This window comes from Rutidosis leptorrhynchoides, chromosome 11 (genome assembly GCF_046630445.1).
Source record: "Rutidosis leptorrhynchoides isolate AG116_Rl617_1_P2 chromosome 11, CSIRO_AGI_Rlap_v1, whole genome shotgun sequence".
NCBI classification, from domain to species: domain Eukaryota; kingdom Viridiplantae; phylum Streptophyta; class Magnoliopsida; order Asterales; family Asteraceae; genus Rutidosis; species Rutidosis leptorrhynchoides.
In genome coordinates this window covers 217,315,080-217,332,868 of record NC_092343.1, presented here as the reverse complement: position 1 = coordinate 217,332,868, position 17,789 = coordinate 217,315,080, and the positions used below count along the sequence as shown (strand labels likewise).

At 40.9% G+C, this 17,789-nt stretch overlaps 1 protein-coding gene across 1 annotated transcript; it reads right to left on the bottom strand.

The window, feature by feature from the left end:
- Positions 1 to 12,008: 12,008 nt before the first annotated feature.
- Positions 12,009 to 13,049, bottom strand: LOC139875398 (uncharacterized). The gene has a single exon (XM_071862734.1). It carries the CDS (start codon positions 13,047 to 13,049, stop codon positions 12,009 to 12,011), a length of 1,041 nt encoding a protein of 346 aa, XP_071718835.1.
- Positions 13,050 to 17,789: the final 4,740 nt, after the last annotated feature.

Sequence of the window (17,789 nt, the reverse complement as noted above, 5' to 3'; positions counted from 1 at the left end):
AGGTTATGGTGTAGTGTTTACGACAGATAAAAAAAATGCAAGGGATGTGGTTGCGAATTAAAACAGGAACCGTAGTATTCGTAGTAGCAGTAATATAATAATTTACAGTGGTCTTTGTATTCTTGAGTTGATAAATGAAAGTAGAAATAGATAGACAGTTGATGTCAATGGTGGTGTGTGGTTGGGATGAAGCTCTATCCCAAACAAGAAAGTGACGATTGGAGGTGGTGGTAGGGTGAGCTAGAAGAAACACTAGTGGTGTGTGTTAGTAACGGGTTCATCAAGAAAGATTGGTGATGGTTCGATTCAAATCCTAAAGTGATTGTTTTAGAGTTTTGATGATGATGAGAAAAAGAAACAACAAATGGTTTTGGTGATTACCAACAGAAAAGTGAGATGGTGCTTAAAGAGAATGAATAAGGGATGGTGGTGAAGTTGATGATAGGGTGGCAAGTGGTGATGAAAAGGTCTCGGTGGTGGTGGTTTTGGTCACGAAAAAGGCGGTGGCGAATTGGAATGATGGAAGTGGGTGATGATCGTGAGGAAACATGAAAGTGGGTTACCATGTGAAACAACAAAAACTAGAAAGGTGGTGCGATGGTGGACTAGGTGATGGTGTCGTGAGGTGGCCGATGATCAAGTTGAATGTTTAAGGTGATTTTTGAGGTGGAGATGATGAAGTGGTGGTGATGGGTTTCACGATGGTGGTCATCGATGATCCTGAGGTTTCATAGTGGTGGCGTGGAGATCGAAGGTGATGATTTTAGTCTTGAGTTGGCAATCGAAACAGAAAGAACAACAAGAAAGAAAGGAAAGAACAAAATGTAAAATGGCTTAATGATGATGGAAGGAGGTTGTTCATGAATGCAATATAAGTATGTATATTCTATTTATAAAATTGAGATAGACAATCAAAAACAGTAATTTCATTTACTAATTAATAATAATAATTTAACAATAATTTGAATCATAATTTAAAAGGAACGTGCACAAACAGTGTACACAAATAGTATAGCCGCCTACAGCTTGTCCTATTATTGTCGACATTAATTCCATACGGATATTATATTGTGTTCATTGCTAAACAGGTAGAATATAAAAGTGTTTCTAAAAATCCCAAATTTTTACCTTAAATATATTTATTTGTTTTGGTTATTAAATGTTTGAAACCTGATCAAAAGGGTGCGTCTAATAATTATCTTTAGTTCGAAATAATATGTACGGAGTGTTATAATTTAAACTAAAAGGATAAAAATATTTCTATCAAAACTAAAATCTCCGTAATCAACTTACTATTCAACTTTTATTTTAAATCTTCATAATTTCGTATTAGATCTATATGAACACTAACGATACGTCGACCGAGTATCATAATTGATTAATAAATGTATTCCATAAACTTTTATATCTATATATAGATTCATTTTAATAATAAATTTTATTAGATCTTATATTATTTTATTTTATAAAATTAATTCTAATAACTACATAATATAATATTTCAAATGATATTTCGAATTAATATATATATATATATATATATATATATATATATATATATATATATATATATATATATATATATATATATATATATATATATATATATATATATATATATATATATTTTAAATATATATGTGTATCTATTTATAAATAGTTGTTCGTGAATCGTCGAGAACAGTCGAAGGGTAATTGCATAAATGAAAAATAGTTTAAGTTTTTTGAGATTTCAACATTACAGACTTTGCTTATCGTGTCGGAAACATTAACTCATGTAAAATTAAAATTAAAATTTGGTCGAAAATTTCCGGGTCGTAACAGTAATGATGCGTAATGAGCATCTATTGCGCTAAGTGACGCTGTGATCATGACAGCTCTAATGTCAAACACCTATACTTATGAATGATATACTTTAGGTGTGATTTAGACAACAATGTTTATTCGGGACAATTACGAAACATAAACCCCATATAACAATGCCGTAAAAGTATACTAATAGTATATTAGTATATCGTTACTCCCCCAGTTCAATATAACTAAAGTATTTAGTTGTGTTAAACTATGATAATGAGCATTTCGCGATCATGGTTTTACAAAGTACTTCCATGCGTCCATGGTCTTACGTATAACGGCCTAGGGCATTTTGCGACCAAGGACTTCTGAAGGAATGCCATGGGCGCGCTTACGCGACCATGGACTTTAGTGAAGAGTAGGCCATAGCACAAGTCATGGTCTACTCATAAAATTTTTTCTTGTGAACTGTGGTTTTCCTAAAGCAAACATTGTTCAGAATTTTCAGCTTGCGTTCAAGACATCTCGCTAGTGACTTTGAGTTCCGAATCTCAAGGCTACATTGAGGCATCTCCAGCTATTCGCATAGGAGGCTTGTTGATGCATCAATGCGATAAATCGGAGATCGATGTTGCATTCAAGGCATCTCTGACTTGCAAGCTCCATACTCAGTCATTTTGAGGCATCCCAACCAATAGGTGAGGGGTATTTAATTACGTGGGTAATTCAATGCCGTAATTTGCGTATACTTGCGTATATTTACGCTGGCAAACTAATGCCTTTTTTTATTTCCGATAGTATTTTTATGCGCGCGTCGTTATTCTGCATTTAGTGTTTATTCTGGCATATGCTCAAGCAAAGAAACAACTTAGTTCCTTGATTTTTGTTGAAAGCCAATCTTCATCATTTATAAAATAACGTAGAATAAATGTTATGCTGCATGACGGGAGCGACACCTCTATGTCTGACATAATCTTTTTATTCTTGCGACAACAATCCAATGTTGTCTGCAGAGAGCAAGCCAACGCTCTAAATATTATACTCTTGACTTTTATAAATTTCTAATAAGTATTTTACACATGGACAAACCAATGTCATTATCCGTATATAAGCAAACCAATGCTTATTCAAGAGTCTTCCGGCCACGCCAATGTCCGGGTATTTTAAACAAGTAAACCAAACTTGTATTTTATAGTCAGGACTTTGCAGATCTCCGTCCTGCGCGGTCTACAAGTGTTTGAAACAAACCAATATTTTACTACTGTCACTATTATTTTTAATTTTAGTAACCAAACTAAACTATGCCACTTGGGATTCGGAGCATTCCATGTGCAGCGGTGCGTGCAATCAACCTACTTAATGTTTATAATGCTTTGGACGTACTAAATAAGAAACACTGAGTTTGCAGAGGGTGGATCAGTTCCCTCGATAAGTGTGTTTTCTTTACTGGCTTAACCGCGAAAATAATATATGTGATGTGTATGCGGGTCTATCCTACCTGTTTAAAGGATTTATGGCATGCAACCGCTAATCACTGAAAGGAAAATAATCATTTCTAATGGTTATGCTCATATCATGGTACCCCCATTTCAATAGTACTAAAGTACTTAGTGGTGTTGAAATCTAGAATGAAACTTAAACCACTTTTAGATGGGAAGTGCAAAAACATGCATGCGACCGTGAGCAAATAAAATCATCTCATGGACTTACTCAATGCTACCATGAGATTATAATAAGTGTCCATGGGCTTACGCATTGCAGCCATGGATTTAATAAACATGCCATGGGCGCGCTTACGCGACCATGGTCTTTAAATAATTGTCTATGGGCTTACGCATTGCGGCCATGGACATAATAAATATGCCATGGCGCGCTTACGCGACCATGGTCTGTAAACAATTATCCATGGGCTTACGCGTTGCTGCGATGGACTTAATAAATATGTCATGGCACGCTTACGCGACCATGGTCTTTAAATAATTATCCATGGTCTTATGCGTTGCGGCTATGGACTTAATAAATATGTCATGGCGCGCTTACGCAACCATGGTCTTTAAATATAATTCCATGGGCTTATACGTTCCGGCCATGGACTTAATAAATATGCCATGGTGCGCTTACATGACAATAGTCTTTAAATAATTGTCCATGGGCTTACGCGTTGCAACCATGGACTTAATAAATATGCCATGGCGCGCTTACGCGACCATGGTCTTTAAATAATTGTCCATGGGCTTACGCGTTGCGGCCATGGACTTAATAAATATGCCATAGCGTGCTTACGCGACCATGGTCTTTAAATAATTGTCCATGGGTTTACGCGTTGCGGCCATGGACTTAATGCAAATAGTGCAGAATGTGATATTGCGCGATTAACACTATAAGGAGACATTATATAGAGGCATTGTGGAGTAGCATTGCATATTTTTTAGCATCATGATGTTCATCTCCAAAGAGGAGACATACTCTTATAAAAGGTTTTAGGGTGTACGACCGTCACCGAATAAAGGGAACATTTCTTTTCCACTTGTCATAATATATACTATGCCAGCCCCCAGTTTAAGATAACTAAAGTACTTAGTTGTGTTGAACTATAATTGATCTCACACCAAAAATACCTTAGCAATGCACATATATCGTGTAGCCATGGACTACGTAAAACGCCATGGACGTATGCGGATTCCGCTTTATTGATTCAAGTAGAAGTGAGACTGGCTTTTTAGCCATGATCTTGGTGAGACGTGGCTTTCCAATGCGCTATAATGGATTGGATCAAACCTTTGCATATTTGCGAAGTTTTGATCGAGTGGTCAACATGTTGCGAAAGGACAGACAGCCCAGATGTTGTTTTCTCATAAAGGTGACTTTTTCTTTACATAAAAATGTGGCAGAGGACTCACTTTTAATTGGTGATCATGAACAATTCCAAGATTTATGTATATCATAAATGAGGCTTATACTCATATATGCTTCTGACGTTTACGAACTATAAAGGCATTGTAAATAATAGGTTCCAAGCAATTCGTCATAATTTGCCATTATCTTTTAGTGCATGAGCCATAGTTTTAAGCAACGTTTCATCGATAAGCTTAAGCCTACGAACAATTTTAGGAATGAGTGGATTGTCTACTTCCCTTTACTTATATTCTTCAAATATTAGTGACCGCATGCTTTGCTTCACTGGCAAGATAGATGTGGTTCAAAGCTTGTATTCGATTGAATATTGCGGATACGGTCGCGCGCATGTAGTTTAAGCTAAATTTATGTATGCTTAATAATCTAGGTATAATCCATATGGTATGACCTCAAGTCTTCAGTAAGTCAGTAACTATATAGCCACACATGCAATATAAAGTCGGTGGATAACATAGTGTTTGTACAATTCTTGGCAAACCTTGTTAGTGGAACAAGGGTATTGAGACCTGATCACTAAATGGATGATATGATGATGGATGTATGCTTGTTGGTGATTCCCCGAAGGTAGTGCGAAAGGTATTGCACTTTACGCCACCAAGATACGAAGGTAACTCATTGAGAGTGTTTGTGTATGAGTGATTATGACTTGAGTGTGAATGCCTTGTCCAGGGATCATGTCCCCTTTATATAGAGTTAGGTGGTAGTCTTGTTACCAGTTTTCTAGGCGGATTAAGTCTTCGAGGCAATCTCTGATGAGACAAAGGGGACTTTCCCTTCGGCTGACTGTGATCCCTGCTGGTCCAAGAAAGCTAACCTACAACATTCCACTTTTGTCATTTGGCTGTTAGTTGTAACGAGCCTGGTCAACCCGTTAACTTCTCTCTTTCAGTCTAGGTGATCTCGTGACTTTAGGAGAGATCCTTGTCCATTGGTATCCGTGATCCCTTCGTCAATACGTTCCTTCGTTATTATTTCTTCGTATCACTGAAGCAGATTTGCACCAACTCTGAATATTGGGATTCTTGTTTGGTGGCACTCTTCTTCTGTCCTTTGAGCGCCATTATTTGATTTCAAGGGTATCCCGTCCTATGATTTGTATTCGACATATGTATTCTTGTGATCCATCCTTACGCCATCTATCATTGCTAGGCGTGATACCTTCGTTAACGTAGCTTCGTGTATCTTGGCGGGGAGATACACTATCAAGCCCCCCAGTTTAATTTTACGAAGCTTTTTAACCAAGCTATGTTGAATTAAACTTAATCTGCCACTTGACTACTTGATTTGACGTTTCTGATCTAAGCAATTAATTACCCGGGTGCTGTTTTACCTTTCTGCCCTCGCTAATTCTTTTTGTTTCAATAAGACCGCTGGTTAAAATGGTAATTTGCAGGTGCGGTTACCAAAGTAACTCTGTAATTGATGGGACGGTTCCTGCTCTATGGTAATAAAGGGTTAACTTTTTGATTTTCTCTTTCATTTTCCTTTTCTTCTTCTTTTGCTATTCTTCATCGTCTGATCATATTTTCCATTTCAAAAAAAAGGTATTGCTCCCCTCTTGTCGTCTTTTTTGTTATTTTGTTATGGCTAAAGTAGGGCTTCGATCGATTTCTAGTACCGTGACCCCTGAGCGTTTAAAACGCCTCTGTAAAACCCTAGGTCTCAAAGGAGATGACATGATTTTGCCGGAATCTGGTAAGTTTATGCTAGATTTTCCGGCGGATTACGTTGGGATGTACACTCAATCATTTACAGAGTGCGACCTTAGGATTCCCATTTCATCATTCTTTCTTAGTGTTCTTGATTACTTCAAAGTCCATGTTTCGATTATTCACCCTCTTGCCGTTAAAAAGATCTTGGCTTTTGAATATATGTGTAAAGCTTATGGCGGTCAGCCTTCAGTTGACTTGTTTCGCTGGTTCTTTCAAACCGGGGATGCTGGGAATTGTGTTACTATTGCCAAACGTTGCAAAAAGAGGGGTAGCGTTACTGATACTCCCATGTGTTTCGCTTCTTCCGTTCCTGATGTAAGGAATTGGAAGGATTCCTTCGTTTTCATCAAGAAATCTTTTTTCTTTCCGGATAAATATCCTAATGTTGTTGACATCAAATGTGCCACTGTTCCCAAGCAATATGGTGATCCTATCCCTGAGGATGCTAATGATGATCCTCTCTTTAGTAGGATTTGTCGTCATCCTATAATTCCTTCAACTCTTCCAGATTCCCTTCTTTTTAAACTCGGCATGGCACCTTCCTGGGAAAAAGGCGAAGCTATCCCTGTGTACTTTTGTGGGGAACGGGGTAGGTGTTGTATGTCTTAGGTTTTATTTCTTGTTCATACTTGCTTGTGTCAAATTTTTCGTAACCTTGCTTTATTTTTTGCAGAGATGTCTTTGCGAAATGTTATCAAATCTTTTGGTGTGAAGCAGATGACTGAAGCTGTCCGTGCTAGTACTGTGGTTAAAGAGCTTGGCTCTCCCTCCTGTTCTGGTTTTATGGAGGTGGACAGCAAGCTGGAGAAAGTCGCTGAGTCGAGTGCTCCCAAGGTTCAATCCTGTGCTAAGGTGGAGTCAAGTGCCCCCAAGGTGCAACCCATTGCTAGGGTTGCTTCGGAACACGAACCTATTGATGTTGATGCTGAATCTGACGTATCTAAAAGCATTCCTGTTAGGGCCTCTAGGCGCCAAAAGGTTGCCAGGAAGATGAAAGAGGTTGTTTCTAGTTCCCCTTTGAAGAAGGCGAAGTTTGCTCTCCATGATGAAGATACTGATGATGAAGCTCAGATTGAAGGTTCTGGTGACAACGTTCCCTTGGGTAAGCTTCGTATTTGTTTTTTCTCTTTCTTTTTTTTTTTTGAACAAATTTATGTGTCCTTGTAGGTGATACTCCTGCCATCCCTTCTTTAGAAGCTTGTTTTGATGTGTTCGATGAGATGATTCCTTCTGAATTCGAGGATGCCTTTGTGGATACCTCTAAGCTCATTGATGTTTGCACTGCCCATAACTATCGTTCTGCTATTTATAATCATCTTGTCCTTTCTCGTTTGAAGCAGAAGTCTGGAGATGTTATATGTTTGGAGAAAGAGGTGGAAGAGCTTAGGGATGTCAATGCATCTTCCAAGGAGTCTGTAAGGAAGTTACAGGAATAATTGTTGTTGAACACATCTTGGGAGGAGGAGGTGAAATCAGCCAAGAGTGAGATTCTGAGTATGCAGGAGAAGCAGAAGCTGGATGAGAAGAAGATAGCTGACTTGGAAGAGGAGAATGAGGTTCTTCGTCAGGAAGCGAATTTGTTGGCAGATCAGAAGGCGAGGTTGAAGAAAGACTATTCTGCTGTTATTACTCAGGTTATTCCACATGTTTGCAAGCAGGCTATCCGCAGCAAGGAGTTGAGCGAGTTGGTTGGTGAGGTTGTTCTTGCTAGCAAGCTTGAAGAGAGGTGTAAATTGTTGACTGAGTTGTCCCAGTAAGGCAAGCTCAAACTTAGCAGCTATCCAGAGTATACGGATTAGGCTACGGCCCTTGTTGATGCTGCGTGTGCTCGCTATACCGATGCTGATCTTAATTATGTCGCCTCTGTTGCTACTCACTCCGATGCTAAGCCTGTGCAGCTTCTTGCTTTGGTAGCGGAACAATGATCTTGGTAGTCTGTTTATGACCTTCTTTTGATGTGATGATCTGTACTCTAATTACTTTGTGTTAATCGTACTTTTACCAGGCCTGCGTGCATGTTGATTTGGGGCTATGTTGCCCGTGAACAATTTCTGTGTGGTGTTAGATTATCGTACCTGTTTGCTTGTTACTCTACTTATTACCTATGCAGGTTGCTTGTTTGTGGAGTACTTTGCAATAGCTTGGGTACACCTCTTGGGTTACCTTATTGCTAGAGTTTAACAAATATTCTTTTTGAGAATATTTTGCAATAGCTTCGGTGTACCTCTTGGGATACCTCTTGCTTATTGCTAAGTTTTTATAAGTATTTCTGTTGGGAATATTTTGCAATAGCTTCGGTATACCTCTTGAGATACCTCTTGCTTATTGCTAAACTTTTATAAGTATTCCTCTTGGGAATATTTTGCACTAGCTTCGGTATACCTCTTGGGATACCTCTTGCTTATTGCTAAGCTTTTATAAGTATTCCTCTTAGGAATGTTTTGCAATAGCTTCAGTATACCTCTTGGGATACCTCTTGCTTATTGCTAAGCTTTTATAAGTATTCCTCTTGGGAATATTTTGCAATAGCTTCGGTATACCTCTTGGGATACCTCTTGCTTATTGCTAAGCTTTTATAAGTATTCCTCTTGGGAATATTTTGCAATAGCTTCGGTATACCTCTTGGGATACCTCTTGCTTATTGCTAAGCTTTTATAAGTATTCCTCTTGAGAATGTTTTGCTTAATGAGTATTACAACATTCACGCTTGATGTTTCCAAAAGATAGTAGGATTTCATTCAAATTTCTTGTGGTGGGAAGCGTATAAGTTTCGACTACCCATTACAAGTTTTCCTACTTACATGCGACTAGAAATCTAAAAGTAAAACTTTCGAAGGTTTACCCCATTCCAGGTTCTGGGGATCTGTTTTCCTTCCGTTGTTTCAAGCTTATATGAACCGTTCCCAAAAGCTTCGGAGATTACGTACGGGCCTTCCCAAGTCGGACCCATCTTTCCTTCATATTCCACTTTACAAGTGCTGTTGAGCCTTAGGACATAGTCTCCGACCTTGTAAACCGACGGTTTGACTCGCTTGTTTTAATACTTTTCGATTGCTTTCTTGTATGCTGCTTCTCGAATTAACGCAGCCTCCCTCCTTTCCTCCATAAGGTCAAGGTTGAGATGGAGATTTTCCTCATTTGCTTCGAGGTTTGCGGTCCTATTGGTTAGTACCTATATCTCCGCTGGTAATACTGCCTCAGTTCCATAAACCAAACTATAGGGGGTTTCTCCATTACTCCTCTTGGGAGTGGTTCGGTGGGCCCATAGAACTAGGGGGAGTTCTTCCATCCATCCCTGATGGCATTTACCCAATCGTTTCTCAAGACCTTTTAAGATGTCCCTGTTGGTTACTTCGACCTGTCCATTCCCTTGTGGGTGGTAAACGGAGGTAAAAGTTTGTTTTATCTGTAGCTTCTCGCAGAACCCTGGGAATATACCCTCAGCGAATTGTTTCCCATTATCCGAGACGATTTCTTGGGGTATTCCAAACCGACATACAATGTGCTCCCAAACGAACTTTTCTATGTGCTTCCCTGTGGTGGTGCTTAGCGGTTGTGCTTCCATCCACTTTGTGAAGTAGTCTATTGCGACCACCAACCACATGTAACCTCCCGGTGCTTCGGTTAGCGGACCTACTAGGTCTATGACCACTTAGAGAAAGGCCATGCTGATAACACTGATATCATTTCTTGTTTTGGCTGTTTTCGAACTTTAGCTTGGATCTGGCATGGCTCACAAGTTCGTAAGAGCGTGACTGTATCTTCGTGCATTGTTGGCCAGTAATACCCCATCCTTAGTATCTTTGCCACTATTAACCTTGGTCCGGCATGGAGTCCACAGATGCCTTCGTGCATTTCCCTGATGATTATTGAAGCTTGGTTCGGCCCAACACAGCGAAGCTACGGGGTGAGGAAAGATTTTCGGTATAAAGCTCCGTTCCTTATCTTGTATGATGGTGCCTTGATCCGGATCTTTCTTGCCTCTTTTTTGTCTTCAGGTAATATTCCGAGCTCCAAATATTCCCTTAGTGGCTTCATCCACGTGTTTTCTTCTTCGATGATTAGGTCGTGGACTTCTTGAGCTTCGATGGATCTTTTTTCTAACACTTCAACCAACACTTCCTTTGCCAGGTGTGCGAAGGTGATGGAGGCTAACTTGCTCAGAGCATCTGCTTTTTTGTTTTGACTTCTCCTCACGTGTTCTATTGTGAAGCTTCTGAAGCTTTCTACAAGTTCTCTGACCTTCGACAGATAGAGTTGTATGATTGGCTGTCTTGCTTCAAAGATACCCAGGACTTAGTTTGCGACGATTTGCGAGTCTACGAAGGCTTGCAAATGTTCAATTTTCATTTCCTTTGCTATTCTGAGCCCGACGAGCAGAGCTTCGTATTCTGCTTCATTATTAGTTGTGCTGAACTCGAAACGAAGCGCGTAAGTAAACTCTTGTCCCTCTGGATTAATTAACATAAGTCCTGCCCCCGAGCCATCAGAGCTAGAGGCTCCATCAGTGAACAATTTCCATTCATTCGTTTCAATAGTCGGAGTGATAATTTGTGCGAAGGTGGAGTAGTTTTCTTTATTTGTTTCTGTTGTGTCTGCCATGAAGTCTGCCAGCACTTGAGCTTTGAATGAATGACGAGCTTGGAAGTCGATGTCGTGCTCCCCGAGCTCTATGGCCCATTTGGCCATCCTTCCCGACTTTTCTGGCCTCATAAGAACCTGTCTGATTTGCTTGTTAGTTAACACAATAATAGAGTGGGCTTGGAAATACCTCCGTAGTTTCCTCGCGGTGTGAACCAGAGCAAGTGTGAGCTTTTCGAGCTCTGGGTAGTTGACTTCTGCACCTTGTAGGACTCGGCTTACGAAATATATCGGGACCTGTACCCTTTCGCGTTCTGCCACTAACACCGCACTGATGCATTCCTTGGACGTGGCTAGATAGAGGTACAATGTTTCTCCTATCTGAGGTGACGTCAGTGTTGGCAAATTAGCTATGTGTGCCTTCATATCAACAAAAGCCCTATCAGCTTCCTTGGTCCATGTTATTTTCTTCGCTCCCAAGCATCCCTTTAAAACTTTAAGGAAAGGCAATTGCCTCTCAGCCCCCTTGGACAGGAAACGACTTAACGACGCTAGCTTCCCGTTTAAACTCTGCATTTCTTTGACCGTGGTTGGGGTTTTGAGTTGTTGGAGCTTGTCTATTTTCTCTGGGTTTGCTATGATCCCTTTCTTGGTGATATAATACCCTAGGAACTTTCCTTCCTCTACCCCGAATGAACACTTCTTGGGATTTAACTTCATGTTGACCGATCGAAGGGTGTTGAAGGTTTCTTGAATGTCTGTCAGCAAAGTGCTTTCTTCGGGACTCTTAATCACCATGTCATCGACATAAGCTTCCAGGTTTCTCCCTAGTTACTTATGGAAAACTTTGTCCACCAGTCTTTGGTAGGTAGCTCCGACGTTTTTCAATCCGAAGGGCATTTTCGTATAGCAATATATCCCCTTGCTTGTGAAGAACGATGTCTTCTCCTCATCTTCTTCGGCCATTTGAATCTGGTGGTAGCCTTTGTAGGCGTCGAGGAAGCACTAGTACTTGTACCCAGTTAGGGATTCTACCTTCCAATCGATCTCCGGTAGGGGGTAGCAATCCTTGGGGCAAGCTTTGTTGATATTTGTGAAATCGACGCACATTCTCCACCCTCCGTCAGATTTCTTCACCATGACGGGGTTAGCAACCCAGGTGGGATATTTTGCTTCTCGGATAATACCAGCCTGGAGCAGTTCTTCAACTTCCTTGCAAGCAGCCTCATCTCTTTCATTGGCAAGGTTTCTTTTCTTTTGATGTATGGGCTCTAGGTGTTTATATTCGTTGAGCTTGTGTTCTGTAGAGAAGGTTGTCCCATCGATACTGAGCACCCGAGGAATACCTGTCATATCCCTGTATTCCCAAGCGAAGATGTCAATGTTGGCCTGCAGTAGTTTACGAAGCTTCTTCTTCGTTTTCGGAGGTAGTGAACCTCCAATAACTACTTGTTGCTCGGGGAACAGAGGGTTGACGGAGATCTTTTCTTCATTCGACCCTTCTTCTCGGGTTTCAAGGATACATTCTCCTGGTCTTTCCTCTGTTTCCCTTATTGCCATGATAACCTTCTCTCGATCATAGGTGGAAGCCAGGGTACCAATTCCTTCGGGTGTGTAGAACTTCACTAGTTGATGTATGGTAGATGCAATTATCCCCATTTTCATCATGGCCACCCTTCCTAGCAGGATGTTGTGCTGCGAGACGGCTCTAACTACTACGAAATCTAGCGTTTCTGTTCTGGATAATGGCGGCTCTCCGATGGTGAAGTCGAGGTCAACTTCTCCGATTGGCCAACATCTTTCCCCAGAGAATCCGATTAGGGGTACCCTTGGTGGACTCAGGCTAGCTTTAATGGCGGGGCTAAGCTGGTCGAAACAATGCTCATACATAATGTCGTATGCGCTACCACCATCCAGGTAAACTCGGTGTACCTCTCTTTTAAAGATTCGCCCGTTGATTGTGACGGGTTTGTCGGAGGGAGTGATGGTATCTAAGGCTGGGAAAGAGATCTCTTCCCAATCTATCACTCCATTCTTTCTCCCCATTTTGTAAGTTCTTATCTTTTCCACTGCGAAGCATTCTGCAACCGTTAGTATGACATTGTTTGCATCTGGCTTCTTTTCTTCGGGTCTGGGTACCTACTTCGGCACCTTCGGGTTGCGTATGCCTTTCACCAAGTGCGTTAGTTTCCCGGACCTAACTGCTTCTTCTATGGCTTGCCTCAGCTGTATGCAGTCGTCCGTTCCATGCCCGAAGTCATTATGAATGTCACAAAATTTGCTTGTGTCCCTTATCTTTCCCTTGCTGTTTAGCTTCGGTGGAGCTTTGAAAGCTTGGGCTGCCTTATCGGTAGCTAGGATTTCCTTGGGTGACTTCATCAGCGTTCCAAGGATACCAGAGGTGTTTTCCCTTCTATAGGGGGGGAACCTATTTCGCTCGTTCCTTCGCCCGGACTTTTCTTCATGGTGACTTGGTTTTTCTTTTCGTTTAAAACCTTGTGTTTCTTCGTAGACGAAGCTATTCGCAGTATCCTTTACATCTAGCCAAACGTATGCTTTGTCTAGTAACATTTCATAAGTGTCGGGAAGATCTCGGCTGAGATGTTCCACCAATGCTCGCGTTCTGCAACCGTATAAGAGTCCCGAGATCCTTTGTGACTCGGGGAGTCCGGGAATCTGCTGGGTTTCGTCCGTAAACCAGACGAGAAAAGCCCTCGAAGCTTCTCCATCTTTCTACTTGATGCTGTGGGCAGCGACGTGATTCTTCCTATGTTTCTTTTGCTGGCTAAATTTCGACCTGAAGAGTCGTTTCAGGTCCTCGAAGCTGGAGATATAATCCTTCGCTAGAGAGTCGAACCAGACTCTCGCATCACTTTTGAGCACATACGAGTACGCGTGACAAGCCACAGCTGTATCCCACCGTGACATTCGAGCCTCTCCCTCGAAGATGTTTATAAAATCGTCAGGGTCGTCTTTCCCTTCGTAATACCCCAAGTGGGAAGGTATCTTTATCCCGATTGGTAGCGGGTGATTTTGTATCGAAGATACGAAGGGAGTTTTCTGGCTCTTCCAAGGTTATTCTATGCATCCGCCAGCACTTCCGTTTACTTCGTGATGGAGGTTGTTTGCTGCGGGGGTCCCTCCGATATAAGCATTCTGGAAAGGTAAACTAACCCATGGCCTACCTTCGTTCCAAAATTGCGACCCAAGAGACAACGTAGCGTTTGGCTGAGTTACCAGGGGAATGGTTCCCGGGGTTGGTAAGACAGTACCCGTGTTGGCTATATTCTGTGGAGCAACGGGAAAAGGGCTCCCGAAGGTATATTGCTGCGTAATTGGTCCTCCTGGGTGGTTCAACGGGACACTGGTGATGGCCATTGAATGAGCTGGTTGTGAAGGTACCGGCTGAAGAGCAGCATTCGGAGGGACTGCCAGTTGTGAGGTCTGGGGTTGGCTGGAAAGAGGGAGGCTTCTGGCTGGTCTAGCCTCCATTTCTATTTCTTCGTCGACGTCATCACTGTCATACGTCAGTGTCCGCCGGCTGTACAGCTGTCCCTCTTCTCGCAACTTCTTGATAACGACGCGTATGTTATCGTAGTTGTTGAGTATGAAGGTTTTGTCAATTAGCGGCGGTGGTTCAGAGTCACTCCGGTTTGTAGTTATTGGCATAACTGGAGTGATAGGTGTTCGCGTTCCGGTTTCAGGTTGATCTGCCTCAGATGGTAGAGAGAAACCGGGCGGTGGATGATCAGATTCCGCCATGATTTTGTGTTTTTCAAACAAAGTAAGTATTGAAGTGGAGTCCTACGGATGGCGCCAATTGTTTGTACAATTCTTGGCAAACCTTGTTAGTGGAACAAGGGTATTGAGACCTGATCACTAAATGGATGATATGATGATGGATGTATGCTTGTTGGCGAATCCCCGAAGGTAGTGCGAAGGTATTGCACTTTACGCCACCAAGATACGAAGGTAACTCATTGAGAGTGTTTGTGTATGAGTGATTATGACTTGAGTGTGAATGCCTTGTCCAGGGATCATGTCCCCTTTATATAGAGTTAGGTGGTAGCCTTGTTACCAGTTTTCTAGGCGGATTCAGTCTTCGAGGCAATCTCTGATGAGACAAAGGGGACTTTCCTTTCGGCTGACTGTGATCCCTGCTGGTCCAAGAAAGCTAACATGCAGCATTCCTCTTTTGTCATTTGGCTGTTAGTGGTAACGAGCCTGGTCAACCCGTTAACTTCTCTCTTTCAGTCTAGGTGATCTCGTGACTTTAGGAGAGGTCCTTGTCCATTGGTATCCGTGATCCCTTCGTCAATACGTTCCTTCGTTTTTATTTCTTCGTATCACTGAAGCGGATTTGCACCAACTCTGAATATTGGGATTTTTGTTTGGTGGCACTTTTCTTCTGTCCTTTGAGCGCCATTATTTGATTTCTAGGGTATCCCGCCCTATAATTTGTATTCGACATATGTATTCTTGTGATCCATCCTTACGTCATCTATCATTGCTAGGCGTAATACCTTCGTTAACGTAGCTTCGTGTATCTTGGCGGGGAGATACACTATCACATAGTTAATTTAATAAAGAACTAAACTACACTAATGAGATCCACATATGTATAAGTGAGAACCACTTATAATTAAGCTAAATAATGTTCATAAATAAAGTCACGTGGCCCCACTCTTTCGCATATATTTGTAAGAGATATACCTTTTCCGTAATAACAAGATCCTCGATCGGCGATCATGAAGCTTGGAGGCAATTTTTAAACAAAGTTGAAACTTTATCTGGTGATGGATCGAAACGAGATCCAAATTGTTGTTTGTAGTCTGTGAAGATGCGCAGCGTACTTCGTGTATAACGAGTAAATCGTATACGATTAACATGCTCACAAATAGAGATATTACCGCAGTACCGTACACAATTAACATGTAACATGATCAATATAAAACACATGTTAATTAGCATCTGAATGTTGCAATATATGCATGACGTACAACCTCTCTTTTAAATAATTCAAAACCTACAGATGTGAGTCGGTTGTCCCACTGTTTGTTATACTCGCTCTTCGATCGATAAAGGAACAACAATAATGCGCTTATTTGGTAAAAAGTGTTGATATAACATTGACTCAATGCGCTTATTGCACCCACTGGAAAAGAGTATTAATTTAACTTTGACTCAAAGTTGTATGGTTGTTTTCCTGTATTCTAATATCAGTCAAAATACTCACTTTTACACATATCAATCTACGCAAGTTTATTACTCGTAAGATTTTATAAAAACAGAAACGTAAAGGAATCTTACGGATACGAATCAGATTGAATTCGTTAGGTAAAGACCTGAGCGGTTGGTGTTGCATGTCCCACAGATGGCGCCAAATGATCAAGCATATTTTCACCGAATGCTAGAGATACGCTTAAGTGCAATAGAGGAGAGTTTGTTATATACATCGTCTTTAACCTTCGGTCCGGTTACCATGATAACCCTAGCCGAGATGATTTCGGGAGGGTGGTTATGGCTGTTTTAGGGGAAAACCCTACACTTGTGTAGGTAAAACCCTAGAGGGGAGAGAAGAGTGTTTGAGCTTCCAAGATGTCTTTAGGGTAGAAGTCCTGCCCTTTATTTATAGAGGCAATGTTAGGGTTTTAAGGGAAAAGGCTAATGGGCCGCTAACGGGCCAGAATTAAGGACAAGACGAATTATTAGCCCGATGCGCTTTGTGTATCATTAACAACCTTTTTAAGGTCATTGAACTGTTTCTTGACTTCTGCTGCTTCTGAGTGAAGAGATTTTAAAGCATAATTTTGTTTTTCAAGTTTGGAAATTTCACGAGTTAAGGTTTTAATTTCATTAGTTTTGCTTTTAAGATTCTCATTTAAAGATTTAATCTCAGTTTTGAAAACTTCTTCACGTTTGCTGCCTCTACATAAGTCAATTCTCAGATAGTTAAACATTTCAGCTTTTTCATCATCAGTATAAGTTCGAAAGTTATCAACCTTATACAACATTTCAGATTTCCATTGAGGTGAATCATTTTTCAGATCAGCTTCTCTCATATCAGCAAAAAATGTACTACCACTTTCTTCCTCATCAAACTGCTCAACCTCTCTGGCCATCAAACACAGCTTTTTACCAGATGCATAATCAGTACACTCCTCATCACTTTCACTGTCTAAAGATGATGATGAACTGGTGTCATCCCAATCATGATGCTCAGCAACTAACACCTTTTTTGGTTTCTTCTCCTTCTTCTCAACCTTTGAATTCTCCTTCATCTAGGCCTTCATAGCTTTGTACTTTTTCTTGTACTTATCAGCTTTTGAAAAAGATTTAACATGTGATGTAAAGTGTCCTACCTTCCCACAATTGTAACACTCAGATTTTGAGCCTTCACTGACTTGCCTGCATACCTAGCATTGGGTTTCTTGCTGACCTGGTTGGTTTATTGGTTCTACTACGGTTGAATTTCTTGAACTTCCAAGCCAGTAATTTCATTCCCTCAACAAACTCTTCTACATCATCACCATCACTTTATTCCTCCGACCCATTCTCACTACCCTTATCATCCTCAGCTGACTTTTCTTCTGCCATCATCTTTTGAACCAGTAAAGCTTTTTGAGCTTTCTTTTTAGCAGCAGCAACAAGAGCAGTATCATCTGATTTTGAGGTGGTGGGGGCAGACTTAAATTTTTTTTTTTTAAATTTAATTCAAGTTTTGTTTCCGCCTTCTCATGGTTCCAAAGTGTACCATACAAAGATGACATGTCAAAATTCTTTAAA

Bases quoted from the DNA above. Each gene is read 5' to 3' on its own strand.
- LOC139875398 (XM_071862734.1), bottom strand. From the start codon at position 13,049: ATGGGGAGAAAGAATGGAGTGATAGATTGGGAAGAGATCTCTTTCCCA.